Source organism: Colobus angolensis, unplaced genomic scaffold (genome assembly GCF_000951035.1).
Source record: "Colobus angolensis palliatus isolate OR3802 unplaced genomic scaffold, Cang.pa_1.0 Scaffold29, whole genome shotgun sequence".
Taxonomy (NCBI): Eukaryota; Metazoa; Chordata; class Mammalia; order Primates; family Cercopithecidae; genus Colobus; species Colobus angolensis.
The window spans coordinates 4,444,606-4,461,869 of NW_012116154.1; the positions used below are offsets into that span (position 1 = coordinate 4,444,606).

The 17,264-nt window shown below is 42.4% G+C and overlaps 1 protein-coding gene across 1 annotated transcript in view; it reads right to left on the reverse strand.

Moving 5' to 3' along the window:
- Positions 1-17,264, reverse strand: part of FAM114A1 (family with sequence similarity 114, member A1) — a 79,200-nt gene that overhangs the window by 1,697 nt on the left and 60,239 nt on the right. The window contains exons 9-14 of the mRNA XM_011949108.1: positions 15,868-15,959; positions 13,413-13,574; positions 12,206-12,345; positions 8,456-8,528; positions 3,245-3,298; positions 99-814 (exon numbers count right to left, since the gene is read on the reverse strand). Coding sequence (XP_011804498.1) covers positions 713-814; positions 3,245-3,298; positions 8,456-8,528; positions 12,206-12,345; positions 13,413-13,574; positions 15,868-15,959 — 623 coding nt within the window. The 3' untranslated portion in view covers positions 99-712. The remainder of the gene's footprint in view (positions 1-98; positions 815-3,244; positions 3,299-8,455; positions 8,529-12,205; positions 12,346-13,412; positions 13,575-15,867; positions 15,960-17,264) is intronic.

The window sequence follows — 17,264 nt, forward strand, 5'->3', positions numbered from 1 at the left end:
GAAACCTTGTCTCTACTAAAAATACAAAAAAATTAGCTGAGCATGGTGGTGGGTGCCTGTAATCCCAGCTACTTGGGAGGCTGAGGCAGGAGAATCACTTGAACCCAGGAGGAGGAGGCTGCAGTGGGCCGAGATGGTGCCAACGCACTCCAGCCTGGTGATAGAGCGAGACTCCATCTCAAAAAAAAAAAAAAAAAAAAGAATGACCATATGTTCCTTTTTTTACCATAATTGGTAAAATCCATAAGTAGTGTTATTTTTGCCTGCGACATTTATGTAACAAAACAAAGTTCAGTTTTAGAATTGATTTAAAGTAATACTATAAGAACAGAACATTTAAAGGTTGAAATTTAAAGGATTAAAAAAAAAAGTCTAAGGTCTGCCCATGAATTTCTAAATACAGCATGCTTAACCAGGAAAATGAACATGAATATCTGTAAATAAATTTCAGATGAAAGGAAATTTTCAGTATAAGCCGTGTAAGTTTAAATTAACTTAAAGAAAACACAATTGTTTGTAAAAATAATTATACACATTGAGAGAAATGATAACTCTCTCTAAATTTGCATTCTCAATATTGTCTGTGCAAAATTGCTTGTAGTGTCCTCAAATGGGTGTCTGTGGCCAGGTGCACAGAGAACATCCCCTTAAATGGTACATATTGAGGCAAGGCGGCCAGCTGTCTCCTTTAACTAGATGGAGTCTGGCCAGGTCACGGCTGTGCTTTCAAACAACTGGTCTGGATATGAGAGACCTGCAGAACAGGCAGCAGCAGCTGGAAGGCATCCTGTATGTACGTCGTGCTGTTGCAGCCCTGCGAGAGGAGAAAAATGAGATTGAAGGGTTGTTTTCATAGTTCAACCTTGACAATTCTTCCAAGTGGATAATGTCCCCACTCTTCAACCCACTCCCCAATACTGGATTGTATTTATCTTGCAATGTTGGTGCTTAAAGCAAGTGTAAACACATGCTTTTGGATGGGGCATGCCCCGCTCTCAATTATCTATACTAACAGAGAGAATAATTTACTTGAGATGAGGCAAATCATTTTCATGGATTTTTTTTTTTTTTTTTTTTTTTGAGATAGAGTCTTGCTCTGTCACCAGGCTGGAGTGCAGTGGCACGATCTTGGTTCACTGCAACTTCCGCCTCCCAGGTTCAAGCGATTCCCCTGCTTCAGCCTACCGAGTAGCTAGGACTACAGGCGCGTGCCACCACGCCCAGCTAATTTGTTTGTATTTTAGTAGAGACAGGGTTTCACCATGTTGGCCAGGATGGCCTCGATCTCCTGAATTCGTGATCTGCCCGCCTCGGCCTCCCAAAGCCCTGGATTACAGGCGTGAGCCACTTCTATGGACTTTTAAGATCCATCAGTGTGTGTACATTTTTGGCCCAGGGTATTTCCCGTCTTATCTATCCCTTTCCCAGATCAACCCTACTGCCCTGAAATAACACAAAAACACAGTATGAAGGAGGTCAGTCTGTCCTACCCTACAGATCGGTAAATAAGAATCGTCAACATAAAGCTAACTGGAGATATTATCGGGCAGTTATTCACAGCAAATTTGAACACTGTTATCCTCCTATGCATGGTACTCCTGCTTGGTTGGCATAGCTGACATTATTATTCCCGTTTTGTGGTGCACTAACACACAGTATTGGATGGAGAGGCCTTTTAAAGGCTAGGGTAACTAAAACATGTGAAAACATCTGTTGGGGAAGCAGAAACTACATTTGACCTCATATTCCTCATACCTGACACGGTAAGTTAATTTTATGCCTTCTGGGTGGCCAAGGGAGGGATTTTTCTTGTACCACATTCTGCCTCTGACTGCCAGGGTTTTCTCTTAGCTGTGTCTGTCCCTCCAAGACCTGCCCCTACAGCTCCTATTCCTTCTGGCTGATGCCATCCTACTGTGCAGCTGCATCCTAAACAATAATATTCAGTGCCATCACTTAGTTATTTCTGTACCTTTGTCGTTTTCCTTAACAGTAAGGTGCAAGTCCCCCAAACAATGCTATAAATATGTAGGTGGCTGATATGGTTTGGCTGTGTCACCACCCAAATCTCATCTTGAATTTCCCACAATTTCCACATGTTGTGGGAGGGACCTGGTGGGAGGTAACTGAATCGTGGGGGCAGGTCTTTCCCGTGCTATTCTTGTGATAGTAAGTCTCATGAGATCCGCTGGTTTTATAAAGGGGCGTTTCTCTGCATAAGCTCTCTTGTCTGCAGCCACGTGAGACGTGCCTTTCACCTACCGCCGTGACTGTGAGGCCTCCCCAGCCGCGTGGAATTGTGAATTCATTAAATTTCTTTCTTTTGTAAATTGCCCAGTCTCGGGTATGTCTTTATCAGCAGTGTGAAAATGGACTAATACAGTAGCCCTCCTGAACTTTTGTAATTTCCAAATTCTGCAATGGACAGCCACCTCAGAGAGCAAAATCCTATGATGTATGCATCGCCCATGTTCAAACTTAGCTTGTTAACACCTTGTGCCTTCAGCTAGGTGCCCTGGGCTGTGACTTATAGTTTAGCCCCCAACAGAAGATTTTCCTCTACCAATCTTCTACCTTTCCTCTACAAGTAGAACACAGTGCCTATGATTCAAGAATGAGAATTCTTCCTGGACCTCTTTTCTTCTCTCTTAGGCGACCGTTTCTGGCAAAGACACAGCAGTGTTGGTTGGGGCAGCTTTATGCCAACACAGCTGATGCTGCACAGTCCTAGTGAGCGGGCAGCTCACAGAGTGAGAAGGCACAGAGGATGGTGCCCTTGTCATTGACAGGGCATAGGCTAAACATTCTCCTGGTCATTGTTGCCAGCTTGGAGATTAGACCCAGCTAAACCAAAGGTTATTCTAAATCGAAGGAAGTGCCCATTTTTATGAAAATCACCGATGAGCAATAACCCCTCATTGCAGCCAATAATCACAGTGTTAAATCTAGTGTCACATTTGGCAGCAGAAATCTGCTTCTGCTGGAGCAAACAGTGACGGAAATAACGTGCAAGCTTAGCGTTTCTTTTTATAATCAGGAATTCTTGAAAATTAGGTATTGTTGCTTCATCAGAGGGTTTACAGCTGGTTGAGCTACACAAATATACTCAAAACAGACTTGATGATGAGATTCAGAATTGCAATAACATTTGCTGTGGGGGAGAAAGACAAAAGAAAAAAAAAGGAAGAAGCAGTTCTAACATTTACTTTGATTCAGAAGCACTTTCTCTCCAGAGACCACTTACCTCTAACAATACGCTACTGAGCATGGGGTTGAGGACCTCGGCCTTCTTGTTGCTCTGTGGAATCAGAAGTATGAAATTGACAGATTAGTGCTTGTACTACAGGCTTGCCACGTAAAATGTAGTACACTGACTTTGTTGAGGGATCTCCTACAGAGGAAGAGGAGGGGAAGCAGAATGTTTCCTACAGACCAGGCTTCATACCTGCTGCTGCACCCTTTTAGTCTCATTTAGTTCCAACAGAAATCCTAGGAGGTAGGCAGGTATCATGATAACCCCAATTTAAAGAGGAGAAAATAGGGATCAGAGAGGCTGAGTAACTTGCTTAAGGTCACATAGCTAGAAATTGAAACCGAGACCTTTTTCACGATGTAGATTCCATAGCAGGTCTGGGATAAGAGTGAAGCGAGGGAGGCTGAGTTGTGTAGGCAGAGGGTTGGATGCTGTCCTTACTTAAAATTTTGATATTTTGATGATCATAATATTTTGGCATTGTTATTTTAAAATATATTTCATTAAAATATCTATCTAGATTCCTGAGGTTTTTTTCTGTTTCTTTTTTGGGCCCCCTTCCATTTTGCAGCTAAGTCCCTCACTCACCTAACCTAGTCTAAGCCCTGGTCTACTCTTTTTTTTCTTTCTTTCTTCTTTTAAACGCAAACATAGGAACTTGGTTATAGGGCATCTTCTAGAAGAGCAGCAAAATTAAGACATTCTTAAATACAACTTGAAAACAGGTCTGCAGATCTACGTTTGAAAAATGCAAATATATGTAAAGCACAGAGTGCAGTGCCTGGTATAAAGCAGGGGCTCAAAAAGTGAAAGGCAGGCCAGGTGTGGTGGCTCAAGCCTGCAATCCCAGCACTTTGAGAGGCCAAGATGGGTGGATCACCTGAGGTCAGGAGTTTGAGACCAGCCTGGCCAACATGGTGAAACCTTGTCTCTACTAAAAATACAAAAAAATTAGCTGAGCATGGTGGTGGGTGCCTGTAATCCCAGCTACTTGGGAGGCTGAGGCAGGAGAATTGCTTGAACCCAGGAGGTGGAGGTTCCAGTGAGCCGAGATCGCGCCACTGCACTCCACCTTGGGTGACAGAGCGAGACTCTGTCTAAAAAGAAAAAATGAAAGTGAGAGGCAGAGTTGATATCATTATCTTTGCTTATGCTATTGGTCTATCAATCAATAGTCTTCTCTATCTAAGAGTTCAATCTACTCTTAGACCATAAACCATTAAAGGGATTGGAGAGAGAGAGAGGGCAATCTTAATAAGTTAGCTTCTCTTACAGTACCTGGAAGAGTTCAGAGTAAACAAAAACACATAAATTAAATATATCTTCCCAGAGCAGCCCACTTTCATTGACGTTACTCTACTGACGGTGAAGTAATGTCTTCCTGGGGAAATCATAATGGAGTCTTGGGAGAAACCTCTTTAAAAACCTAGTCATTTTAGTAAGTAACCAGAAAATCCATTATGGTATTTGCTTTCATGTTTATTTGATTATCAATAAACCTCTAAAATATAATCAAATGAGGGCAATAAGATGACAATGGTTTTCAGAATCAATGAGGTGTGCAAGCAATTTAAATAGAGTCTAGAGAGCAATATACACTCATTAACTTCAAGTTATGAATAATGACTGCTTTAGAGAACAGAAACACTGACTTGATGTAAATGATTCATCACAGCACAAGATCGGAGGTACTGTTGTGGTGAGATGGTCTTTCTAAATTCTATTTTAGATTCAAGTTTTTCTTCCCCATAATGATAAACTGTGTAGTCCCAATTTTGTTCACGCAAACACTTGTACATGTGTGTGTATATATAAATATATGTAAGTTCAAGTGCACAGCCATCTGCTACAGCCTTGTTACATAAACTATGGACCATGGATCAGGAACATTGTCATCACCTGACTGCTTACTAGAAATACAGAATCTCAGCCTCGTCCCAGACCTACTGAATAACAATCTTCATTTTAACAACATCTCCAGGTGATTCATGTGCACCTTAAGGTTTGAGAAGCACTGTGCTGGGATACAATATGTGAAAAGGAATGAAAAGCAATATCATGAATACTACCCACTGGTGTAGATAAATTAATGGTTAACACATATTATGCAAAATAGAATACACACAAACATGCACACGGACATTCCCACTCTCAAGCCTAAACAAATACGGAGAATCAAAGAGTTGATATCTGTTTGATGTATCTGGTGGATAACTAACTGGGAATTAGGAGATCTACTGAGATGCTTGGGAGAATCAATTCACCCCTCCGGGCCTCAGTTTCCTCACCTAGTAAACTGTGAAAAGGGGGACAAGAGGTACAATAGAGCCTTAGGAACTGGAGTCACCAAAGCTATTCCATCTTGATTAAGACCTCACACCTCTCTGCAAGCCTAGTGTTTATATCAAAGTCCATGGACATCAGGTAACTTGGACCACACCAAGGGTGCAAATGCATTTTATCCAGCCTATCATATCAATGAGCTTCCACCTCCCTTGTCATTCTGCTTGTATACAAGGCTGAAAGCCTGAAATTAGACCAACATAACAGGAGAAGCAGGTCAGCTTTCTTGACAGCAGAATGAATAGGCAGTGCGTAGCTCACCCCTTCTTCACAGAGTCACTGACAGAAGTGTGGGGGACAGGTGTCTTTTTGGGTGACAGCCAGGTCCATGGTCATCTCTCATTTCTTTTGAGAAATGCTCTTGGCCTGAGGAGGAGGAGGGGGCGTGCCCCAGAAGCCAGGTGGGTCTGCACAATGAGACACTGACCCCAGTTGCTGCTGAGTGAAGCCAAGGTGGACCTGTGACCCATGCTGATGAGCTATTCAAACCTTTTTACCCAGGAACCAGGATTTTGAATGGAAAGACACAGGGTTAGGAACTGCTGCTGTCACTGAGTCACATTCATAGCAGCACTTTAGAGAGAGTACGTGTAGGCCGGGCACGGTGGCTCACACCTGTAATCCCAGCACTTTGGGAGGCCAAGACAGGTGGAGCACTTGAGGTCAGGAGTTTGAGACCAGCCTGGCCAACATGATGAGAACCCCGTCTCTACTAAAAATACAAAAATTAACTGAGAGTGGTGGCCCACACTTGTAACCCCAGCTACTCAGGAGTTTGAGGCATGAGAATCGCTTGTACTTGGGAGGCAGAGGCTGCAGTGAGCTGAGATTGTGCCACTGCACTCCAGCCTGGATGACAGAGTGAGACACAGTTTCAAAAAACAAAAAAAGAGTGTGCATGAGCTCTGGTCCTAGGTCCCCACAGCGGTTCATTTCCCTCACTGCCTTTCATAAAGCCTCCTTTCTGTCTAAATTTTTTGGAACATGTTTCTGTTGCTTCCTGGTATGGTTTGAATTGTATCCCCTGCAAAAAGACATATTGAAGTCCTAACCCCCAGCACCTCAGACTGTGACCTTATTTGGAGATAGGGTTGTTGCTGGTGTGATGAGTTAGGATGAGGTCATACTGGTCATGCTCTAACCCAATAGGCCTGGTGTCCTTATAAGCAGAGGGAAATCTGGACACAGACACACATGGAGGGAAGGTGATGTGGAGACACAGGGAGAAAGCAGCCATGTCAAGACACACACAGAGAGACTGGAGTTTTGCAACCACAAGTCAAGGAACACCTGGGGCTACCAGAAGCTGGAATAAGCAAGGAAGAATCCTAGAGGCTTTGGAGAGATCAAGACCCCGAAACCACCTTGCTTTCAGACGTCTAGCCTTCAGAATTATGAGAAAATAACCCAGTTGATGGTACTTTGTCATAGCAGCCCTAGGAAACTAATATACTTAAAAAAAAAAAAAAAAAAAAAAAAAACCTGATTAGAATAGGAAGTAAAACTGCTGTGTCTCATGGAGAACATCATTAGACTTTGCATCCACGATTCTAAAGGGAAAAAACAGGAAGGTGAAAGGGAATATTTTCCACTTTTCACTGGGCTCACTAAGGTGAAGCTATATAACATGACTGACTGCCAAAGAAAACAACCAGAGGCCACATCTCCAAGTGAATGCTGAGCCCTTCAGACTTGTTACCCTGAGAATAGAAACACTTGGGCCAATCAGTAACATTTTTTTTTTCTTTTGATCAAAGTCAAGTGCTACAATGAAGCAAAGAAAACTCTTATCTCGGCTGGGTGTGGTGGCTCATGCCTGTAATCTCGCACTTTGGGAGGCCGAGGCAGGTGGATCACTAGGTCAGGAGTTTAAGACCAGCCTGGCCAACATGGTGAAACCCCATCTCTACTAAAAATACAAAAATTAGCTGGGTGTGGTGGCGTGTGCCTGTAATCCCAGCTACTCAGGAGGCTGAGGCAGGAGAATCACTTCAGCCCAGCAGGTGGAGGCTGCAGTGAGCCAAAATTGTGCCACTGCACTCCAGCCTGGGCGACAGGACAAGACTCAGTCTCAAAAAAAAAGAAAAAGAAAAAAAGAAAACTCTTATCTTGCATGGTTTATAAAGTAGGCTCTGAGGCCAACAGTGAATGAGAATATTCAAAATTAATCATTTTAACAGAGATTCTGAATTACATATATCACAAATATTAAGTAATAAAAGGAACCTTTCATCTGACACTTTAAAAAAAAACAAACAGGCTGGGCATGGTGGCTCACGCCTATAATCTCAGCACTTTGCGGGGCTGAGGCAGGTGGATCACGAGGTCAGGAGATCGAGACCATCCTGGCTAACACGGTGAAACCCCGTCTCTACCAAAAATACAGAAGAATTAGCTGGGCACCTGTAGTCCCAGCTACTTGGGAGGCTGAGGCAGCAGAATGGCGTGAGCACAGGAGGCGGAACTTGCAGCAAGGGGCGATCACGCCACTGCATTCCAGCCTGGACAACAGCGAAACTCCGTCTGCAGACACACACACACACACACACACACACACACACACCCCAAAACAAACAAACAAACAAAGAAAATGAGGTTCATAGAGGTTTGAAAACTCACTCACCCAACATCTTGTATGTCTGAAATGGCAGATTCAAGGCTGGAACCCAGTCAGGAGAGTCCTAAGCTGCCCGTCCTTAGAGAAGCTGCTCTTGGCCTGACTTTAGCTTACATCATGGCACAGCTTCAGTTTTATGGAGCTACTAAAGAAGGCACTGCAACTCCACAATTCCTCACAGCCCCTTACAGACATACTTCCCTTAAAAAAGGTGAAAAAAAAAATTAAGACTGTAATCTTACCCCAACAGTGGTTAAAGAATTGGTAAACTTCTTTGATAAGGAGGCCACTTCATTGCACATTGCAGTAGTTAATCTGAAAGAAGAAAAAAAAAACGAGGCTTGGATGTTTTCAATAAGGTAAAATAATTTAACTGTCATGACCATTTCTGATACTAATTCATTATGACATTTAAAAGAATGCCACACACACTTCAAGATGTTCTACAGAAATGTGCAGTCAGACGGTTTTCCTTAATCATCTTCCATGATTCGCAATCACAGTTTAATCTAATCCTGGTTTTCTTTCCATGCTTAATTAAAGAATAATCATCCAACTCACTTGACCTCTTTTAGAATGAAAACCATGTGCAGGAAAATACCAGGCTTGAGCTCCACATGTGTAGAGGTACACACGCTTGCCAGATGGCTGGTTTCCAGCTTTTTGGTCATTTCAAAATAATCAGGAACATTCACTGTGGCACTATGTTAAACATTTTTGTGTGCCTGATCATATTTAATCCTCAGAGTGACCTTATGGCTTATATTATTATTTCCATTTTATATAGATGGAAAATCGGACATTTAAGAAATAGGTGGTTAGACACAGTGGCTCACGCCTGTAATCTCAGCACTTTGGGAGGCCGAGGTGGGTGGATCACTGGAGGTCAGGAGTTCAAGACCAGTCTGACCAACATGGTGAAACCCTCTCTGTACTAAAAATACAAAAAAATTAGCTGGGTATGGTGGCAGGTGTTGTAATCTCAGCTGCTCGGGAGGCTGAGGCAGGAGAATCACTTGAAGCCAGGAGATGGAGGTTGCAGTGAGCCAAGATCACGCCATTGCCCTCCAGAGTGGGCAACAAGAGCAAAACTCCGTGAAAGAAAGAGAGAAAGAGAGAAAGAGAGAAAGAGAGAAAGAGAGAAAGAAAGAAAGAGAGAAAGAAAGAAAGAAAGAAAGAAAGAAAGAAAGAAAGAAAGAAAGAAAGAAAGAAAGAAAGAAAGAAAAAAGAAAGAAAGAAAGTTAGGTAACCTGCTTAGGACACGCAGGAGAGGAGGGATTCAAACTCAGGTGACTCTGGATACTTTGATTATGTTTTGATTATATGCTTCAGAATAAAGATCCTGTAGAATATGTTTTTAATACTGATACCAAAATTCTGAGTTTATGCTAGGCATTCCACTTCTAGAACTTTATCCCAAGAAAATAACGCAAGATACACACAAATATTTAATGAAAACAACATTTATCCTAACACTATGGATGACGACAAAAATGGACAACAATCTAATTACCTAATAATGTAGGTAGGGTCTGATAGTTTTCTATCAGTTAGTGCATACAGCTCTCTTGAATAGTGATTAAAATGCTATGGGACGAACAATAACCCCAAGTTAAGAATCTTGCATGTTCAAAGATCTAGTAAAGTCAGTAGAGGTAAGTTTTGCTTTGATAAAAGAGGCCTTATCTAATATATACAGATTTTTATGAGCTGTATCCATCCATCCATCCACCCACCCACTCATCTATCCAAAACTTGTCTGCAGAAAGGGTCAAGAGTAAAGCCAGGAGGCCGGGCGCGGTGGCTCAAGCCTGTAATCCCAGCACTTTGGGAGGCCGAGACGGGCGGATCACCAGGTCAGGAGATCGAGACCATCCTGGCTAACAACCCCGTCTCTACTAAAAATACAAAAAAACTAGCCGGGCGAGGTGGTGAGCACCTGTAGTCCCAGCTACTCGGGAGGCTGAGGCAGGAGAATGGCAGGAACCCGGGAGGCGGAGCTTGCAGTGAGCTGAGATCCGGCCACTGCACTCCAGCCTGGGCGACAGAGCGAGACTCCATCTCAAAAAAAAAAAAAAAAAAAAAGAGTAAAGCCAGGAGATATCCCAGAGCCATTCAGTCTATGTTCTTGGGCAGGTGGGTGGGGAGGCACTTATTGTACAGACAAGTCAGAGACTGGGTGCAGCTTGGTAAGGTCAGGACAATCAGGGTTGGGAATCAGAAAGGAGTGAAGAGTAAGGTCATTTTCCATACCTAGGGGCTTCTGAACTTTGGCCCTCTTCTTTCCAATTAGTACTGCAAAGATAAACCAGTACCTACAGATTGTCCTCAGCATTTTCAACTTCTCTGACTTTGTTCTTTCCTCTTCCTTCTAAATGTTTAGGCAAGTGCATATTCTTTCTAGGAATATTAAGGTGGGGATTATGTGGTTCTCATAATAACTTTGATTTTTATATTCTTAGATATGGAAATCTAGACTAGATGACAGATCTTTACAAGTGAGGAAAAATGCCGCCAGTACAAAAACACTAATGCTGACTTTTTGGAAGATCTTTCCACTATAAACTTACTCCCCATCCCTGAATATTTTCAGGGGCTCTATTTTGGCTCCTGTGTCTGTCTAATAACATGAGGGTACTTAGGCCTATGTTAATTTTCCATATCACAGTATACAGTCATGTGCATAAAAGGTAAAGGCTTATTTTTCCTCCATACCAACTATTTTCATGTATATTCACTAGATTGCATATTCATATATGCTACGTATATATATTTGTATTTGACTTAATAAACTAATGACAATAGCTATTACTTATTGAAGAACATGATACAGGACAACACATATGTGCACACATACCACCCAAAAGTGAACTGGTTAATATTAGCGACCGTCATCACCAGAGTTCGGAACATGGAGAGCTGGTATAAGTCCCCAGGATCAGTGGAGTGTATTTGCCTATTTTGTGACTCTAGTTAGAAGTTACATTAAAGTGTCCTTTCTTTATTCATATATGTATGTTGGAAATGTAATTACCCTCAAAAGGTTTTACTTCTAAGACTCTGATCTATTAAATAAGCACTTTCATGCCTCTGAATGATTTAGTGTGTTTTCCCTTAAATCTCTTCATAAATAATTCCTAGGATGGCTAGTTAAGTCTTCTTCTTCTTGCTAACATAATGCATTTGTTAACTAAATCCTTATTTCCAGCTGGGCTTGGTGGCTCATGCCTGTAATCCCAGCACTTTGGGAAGCCGCGGCGGGCAGATCATGAGGTCAAGAGATGGAGACCATCCTGGCCAACATGGTGAAAACCCATCTCTACTAAAAATACAAAAATGAGCTGGGTGTGGTGGTGTGCACCCGGAATCCCAGCTACTTGGGAGGCTGAGGCAGAAAAATTGCTTGAACCTGGGAGGCTGAGGTTGCAGAGAGTTGAGATCGTGGCACTGCACTCCAACCTGGTGACAGAGAGAGACTCTGTCTCAAAAAAAAAAAAAAAAGAAAGAAATCCTTATTTCTTAAGATGACCATAGAACAATGGAATTGGTTGACTTGAAATTTGAATATTTGGTCAGGTATGGTTGCTCATGCCTGTAATCACAGAACTTCAGGAGGCTGAGCCAGGAGGATTGCTCGAGCTCAGGAGTTTGAGACCAGCCTGGGCAACACAGCCAGGCTTTGTCTCTGTAATTAATTAAAAAATTAGCTGGATGTGGTGGCACGCACCTGTGGTCCCAATTCCTGGGAAGGCTGAGGCGGGAGGGTGGCGTGAGCCCAGGAGTTTGGGGCTGCAGTGAATCATGATCATGCCATTGCACTCCAGCCTGGGTGATAGAGCAAGATCCCATCTCAGCAAAACAAAAAACAAAAACAAACAAAAAGAAATCTGAACCTTTTAGTGGCTTAGAGGGTGTGGGTGTGTACGTGTGTATCTGAACGGTACCTATACATAGAACTGGGAAAATAAGAATTTAAAGTAACATTTATTTACTTTATTAGAACTTTTGCCTGGTCCTGAGCTGGTTTTTCCTCTTCTTGTCCATGAAGAATTAATTCTGCTACTTTATGAAGCTGCTCAATACAGCGCGCTGTTACCTCTGCCAGACTTTCAATGGACAACATGTATACTTCCTGAAATGAATAAACACAAGGAAGAAATTTTTTACTGAGCAGATGCTTTTTTTAAAAACATGCTGTGACAGTAGAAGTGATATAATTCTTTCAAAAATACCACAAATATAACATGAAATTGTTAACCTGAAGACTAGGAGCATATCTAAGACTTTAAGTGCAATGCTGCCAGAAAATAGAAGTGCCATCAGGGCCCCAGGGATGTGGCAAGTCTGTTCACAGCTGCATCCCCAGGGCTTACAGCAATGCTGGGTGCAAAACAGGCAGGTGCTAAAGACAGTGTGTGGAAGGCTGGCTGAATGAACAGAGCTCAATGGATATTTTTCCTTACAGTGATCTAATCACTGCAACCTCCACCTCCCGGGTTTAAGTGATTCTGATAACTCACTCTCCAAAGTAGCTGAGAGTAGAGGCACACGCCACCATGCCCTGCTAATTATTATTATTATTTTGCATTTTTAGTACAGACGGGGTTTCACCATGTTGTCCAGGCTGGTCTTGAACTCCTGACCGCAGGTGATCCACCTGCCTTGGCCTCCCAAAGTGCTGGGATTACAGGCTCGAGTGACCGCGCCCAGCCAAAAAGTTACTTTCTTTAAAATTAAAACTCGATGTAAGATGAAGTTACTACAAACTCCTTTATTGAACATAGGCAGGATATACATTATGCACACATAAATTTATTAAATTACAGAATAAAAGCTATGGCAATTAATTTTTTTAAAGGCTTCAATGACCTCATTAGTTATGGGGCATAAAGACATTTTATAGTAACACATTTGCAAATAAGATGAAATTCAACTCTAAAGATAAATCAACTATGTTCCTAAAGATTTTTGTCCCTTTAAATTATAATTGTAAAGCTATGGAGAAAAGTGACAAAATCTGTGTTAAACCATGAATTATCTTGGCATAGAGAAATTTCAGTGTTTATTGCATTCCTACTTATATTTCTATAATATGCAACAAATGAAAAAGAAATGGCCTCTCCTCAATTAAAATTAAGCTGCTAATAAAATGAACACACTCTTATTACCTTGTAGGTGGACACTCTAGAATAAATTTACCTCTATGGTCTTAGTTCTCTTTTCCTCCTTTTTGTCTTCTTGAGGGTCTTGAGGTTTCTCTTCCTTTTCTTCCTTCTTTGTTTCCTCCTCAGACTCTTTTGCCACATCTACTGACACCACGGTCTGATCCTCTTCCACCCAGTCATGAGCCTTCTTCATGGCCTGCAAAGGTCCCCAACCAAACAATCCTTTTATGGTGCAAATATGGAACCTAAGTCATTCCAACCCCAAGACAAGAATCAAGTGTCTCTAAGCCTTCAGGAATAGATCTCCCTACGTTTGGAGGATGACGGGGCAATTTCTCAACCCCCTAAAAAGATAACCTTGTTGTTGCTTTCTGGCAAATATAAAGTAGAAAAAAGGGACAGAACAGAAAGTATGGAAAGAACAATGCAGGCTCTTTAAAAAGCATTTTAAAATGATATTCAGATAAGAATAAAATGACAGTCACATTGAAAAATCTATAGTATATTTTTCACTTTTCATGACCATCTATAACAGAATAATAGTACTTTACAAAATATATGTTAGAAAGGCTCTGCGTTTCTTGATTCATGACAGGTCTTCCACCCTCAAGGGGGAGAAGAGAAGGGCTGCTGGAAAGGTCTGGTGCTGCTCTCTGTCTAATTTCACACGAGTGCAGTTTATGCACTCTGTGCCCTACAAAACCATGGTTCAATTAAACAATCAGAAACCTCCTCCCCTACCTGTTATTCCCCGAATTTAGAACGAAAGGGCAGACTCACTCCAATTTTATCATTATAGTTTAAGCTGTTTGCTTAAGTAAAAGTTGTTTTGGGGCTTAGACTAAACTTACTTCCCACCTTAAATCTTACATGCCAAAGTTAAAAATACCAGAGTGTTGAATGGTAAGTTAACAGCAAGAAGATCTGGGGAGAGAAAACCCAACAAAACTGTCCTTAGTGTGTCCCCTATTAGAGACAAAGACTTAAACCTAAGCAAATAAGCCAGTGGAATCTCAGAGCCACCACATGCCCCCTCTGAGCAGTGGCAGGTGCTGCACGGAGATGAATGAGGCAATTTCCCACTGTGTTCAAGTCGCTGACCTGCCAGGATCAGTGACCCCATCAGAGATAAAGAAATTACTCATCTCACCTCCTCATTCTGCCCTTTTCCTCACCCACCCGGATAAGTGAGTACTTATGTAAACCACTGCTTGCTAAAAAGAAGAAAGAAAGAGAGAGAGAGAGAGAGAATGGAGAAACATCACGCAGTTTTAAGTAATTAATGATCATGGCCTCTAAAGAGACTTCACAGCAAGACCTTGTACTAACTTGCAAAACACACCGTGGTATTATTAGAGGAACCCAGATTGTTAAGGCTGGAATGGTCTTAGACATGACGAAGCCCCTGTTCTCCAGGTGGAGGAACTATGGGGTTCACCTGGCTGATGTGCCTCTCTCTACCGAATTCTGGCATGTTTCTTTACAGGGGTTGGGGTGAAATTTGAAAAAGCCTCTTGGTGATTCTGCACCCTTTCCCCCTCCCCTAATCTGATGATAACTACTGCTCTGGCATAACATTCTATTTTGCCATGAAAAGGTAAGTGACTTCTTCAAGGTCACAAGGTAGTTACTAGTAAAATTACAACTAAAATGCAGATCTCATGACACAGTCTAGCATGTTCTCCATCACCACATTCCATTATGTTGCCTCCTCAAATCTTTTCATTTTTCCCTTTTTTTTTTTTTTTTTTTTTGAGATGGAGTCTTGCTCTGTCGCCCAGGCTGGAGTGCAGTGGCCGGATCTCAGCTCACTGCAAGCTCCGCCTCCCGGGTTTACGCCATTCTCCTGCCTCAGCCTCCCGAGTAGCTGGGACTACAGGTGCCCACCACCTCGCCCAGCTAGTTTTTTGTATTTTTTAGTAGAGACAGGGTTTCACCATGTTAGCCAGGATGGTTTTGATCTCCTGACCTCGTGATCGCCCGTCTCGGCCTCCCAAAGTGCTGGGATTACAGGCCGTTTCCCCCTTTTTTAAAATTTGAGATGGAGTCTTACTCTGTCACCTAGGCTGGAGTGCTGTGGCACAATCTCAGCTCACTGCAACCTCGGCCTCCTGGGTTCACGCGATTCTCTTGCCTCAGTCTCCCAAGTAGCTGGGATTACAGGCGTGTGCCACCACACCCGGCTAATTTTTGTATTTTAGTAGAGATGGGGTTTCACCACGTTGACCAGGCTGGTCTCAAACTCCTGACCTCAGGTGATCCACCCACCTCGGCCTCCCAAAGTGCTGGGATTACAGGCATGAGCCACTGTACCCAGCCCCTCCTCAAATCTTAGTTACAGACCTCAAACTCCTCTCCCGGCACTACGCCTTATAAGATTTGGGGGTTTTCCATTTCAGATGCATCTCTGGAACTTTACAACAGAGACTCTTCCCTGCAGCTTTTTTTTTTTTTTTTAAACGAGAAACTATAAATCAGACAGTGCTGACCTTATTGAGTTTGTCAGGTGTGGCCGCCACATGTAATTCAAAGAGAAGTTCTGTAAGCATGCGAGCAAATTCTTCTCCCTTTTCTTCTAAGCCTAGAAATAGAACACGACAGAAGAAGCGTGATTTATTTTTCATCCTTCAGGATGTGGCAGCTCCCCCAATGTTACAATCTGCAGTTGGGGTAGACTAAGTGGAGGTTGTAGCAGCCTGCCCGCCAGCCACTGGGCAAAGATGAATGTCTTCCATTCATGAGCACGGCAGTGAGGCAGCAGATGCATCCAGGTGCAGGGCCGCTGAAGTCTTGTTGCTTGGCAGCTACTGCAGGGACACCCCCAGGCCGACCCAAAGGCAAGAAGAGGGCAAGGAGGGACCTCCCCTGTCTTGTTCACAGCTACAGGTGGTCAGCAGCTATTTGCTGAAAGAAGAACTAGACGAACAAAGGCATGACCTTTCTCAGGCCTAAGGGACCTGGGACAACATCATATTTATGACTTTGATATTGTTATGCTTAGCACTGCGACCCTAATGATACCCAGGTGCCCTGTTATGTTCACAGAGCCACAGTGCTAAACAAGCTGAATTGGTCTCAACCATCTCTCCAGAGATATTTCCCAAGATTCCCTAGGATACCTGGCTGGTCCTACAATATTTCTTAACGATCTGTCTTCCTTTCACCCTGGAAGCTACTGAGGGACAGAGACAGTATTTCTTCCGCTCACTCTTGAATCCAGAGCATCTAACACAATACCTCACATATAACAGGCACTAAAATGAGTATTTACAGAATAATTTATTAATACATTGCCTAATATATAATATGATATATTACTATATATAACAGATAGTATACATATTAAAATATCATATATCATAAAATAAAAAAATTAGGATCATTGTGGGCAATAAAGAGATTGTTAAAGGTTACAATTTTACTTTTCTCTTTTGAAGTATCTGCAAGGCCAAGCCATTTTAAACATTTCTGAAAGGTGCCAAAGAATTGATTCCACATGGGTTTATTGCCAGTTTGGGGGAGGGTAAAAGTATCATTTATCTCATCTGACTACATGCTCTCAGCACTCTCTAAGAAGAAAATACTGTGGCGTATACCAGTGGGGGAAGGCAGAGCCTTGAGCGGGGACTAAGCCATGTGAGAAACACTGCATCCAGCCCTCGTCTGGAGATGCTATTTTCTGTTTCATGGACAAAATGGTTAATCTGCAGCCCATGAAGGTAGCCTGGCGTAGCTTGTAAGTATTTATTCAAAACATTTGACTTAGATTAGTTTATTATTACCTATAACTCATATATTCTCATGAGGGAAACAGATAATCAGATAGGGGAACTCATGTAACTCACACATATAACTCATATATTCTCATGAGGGAAACAGATAATCA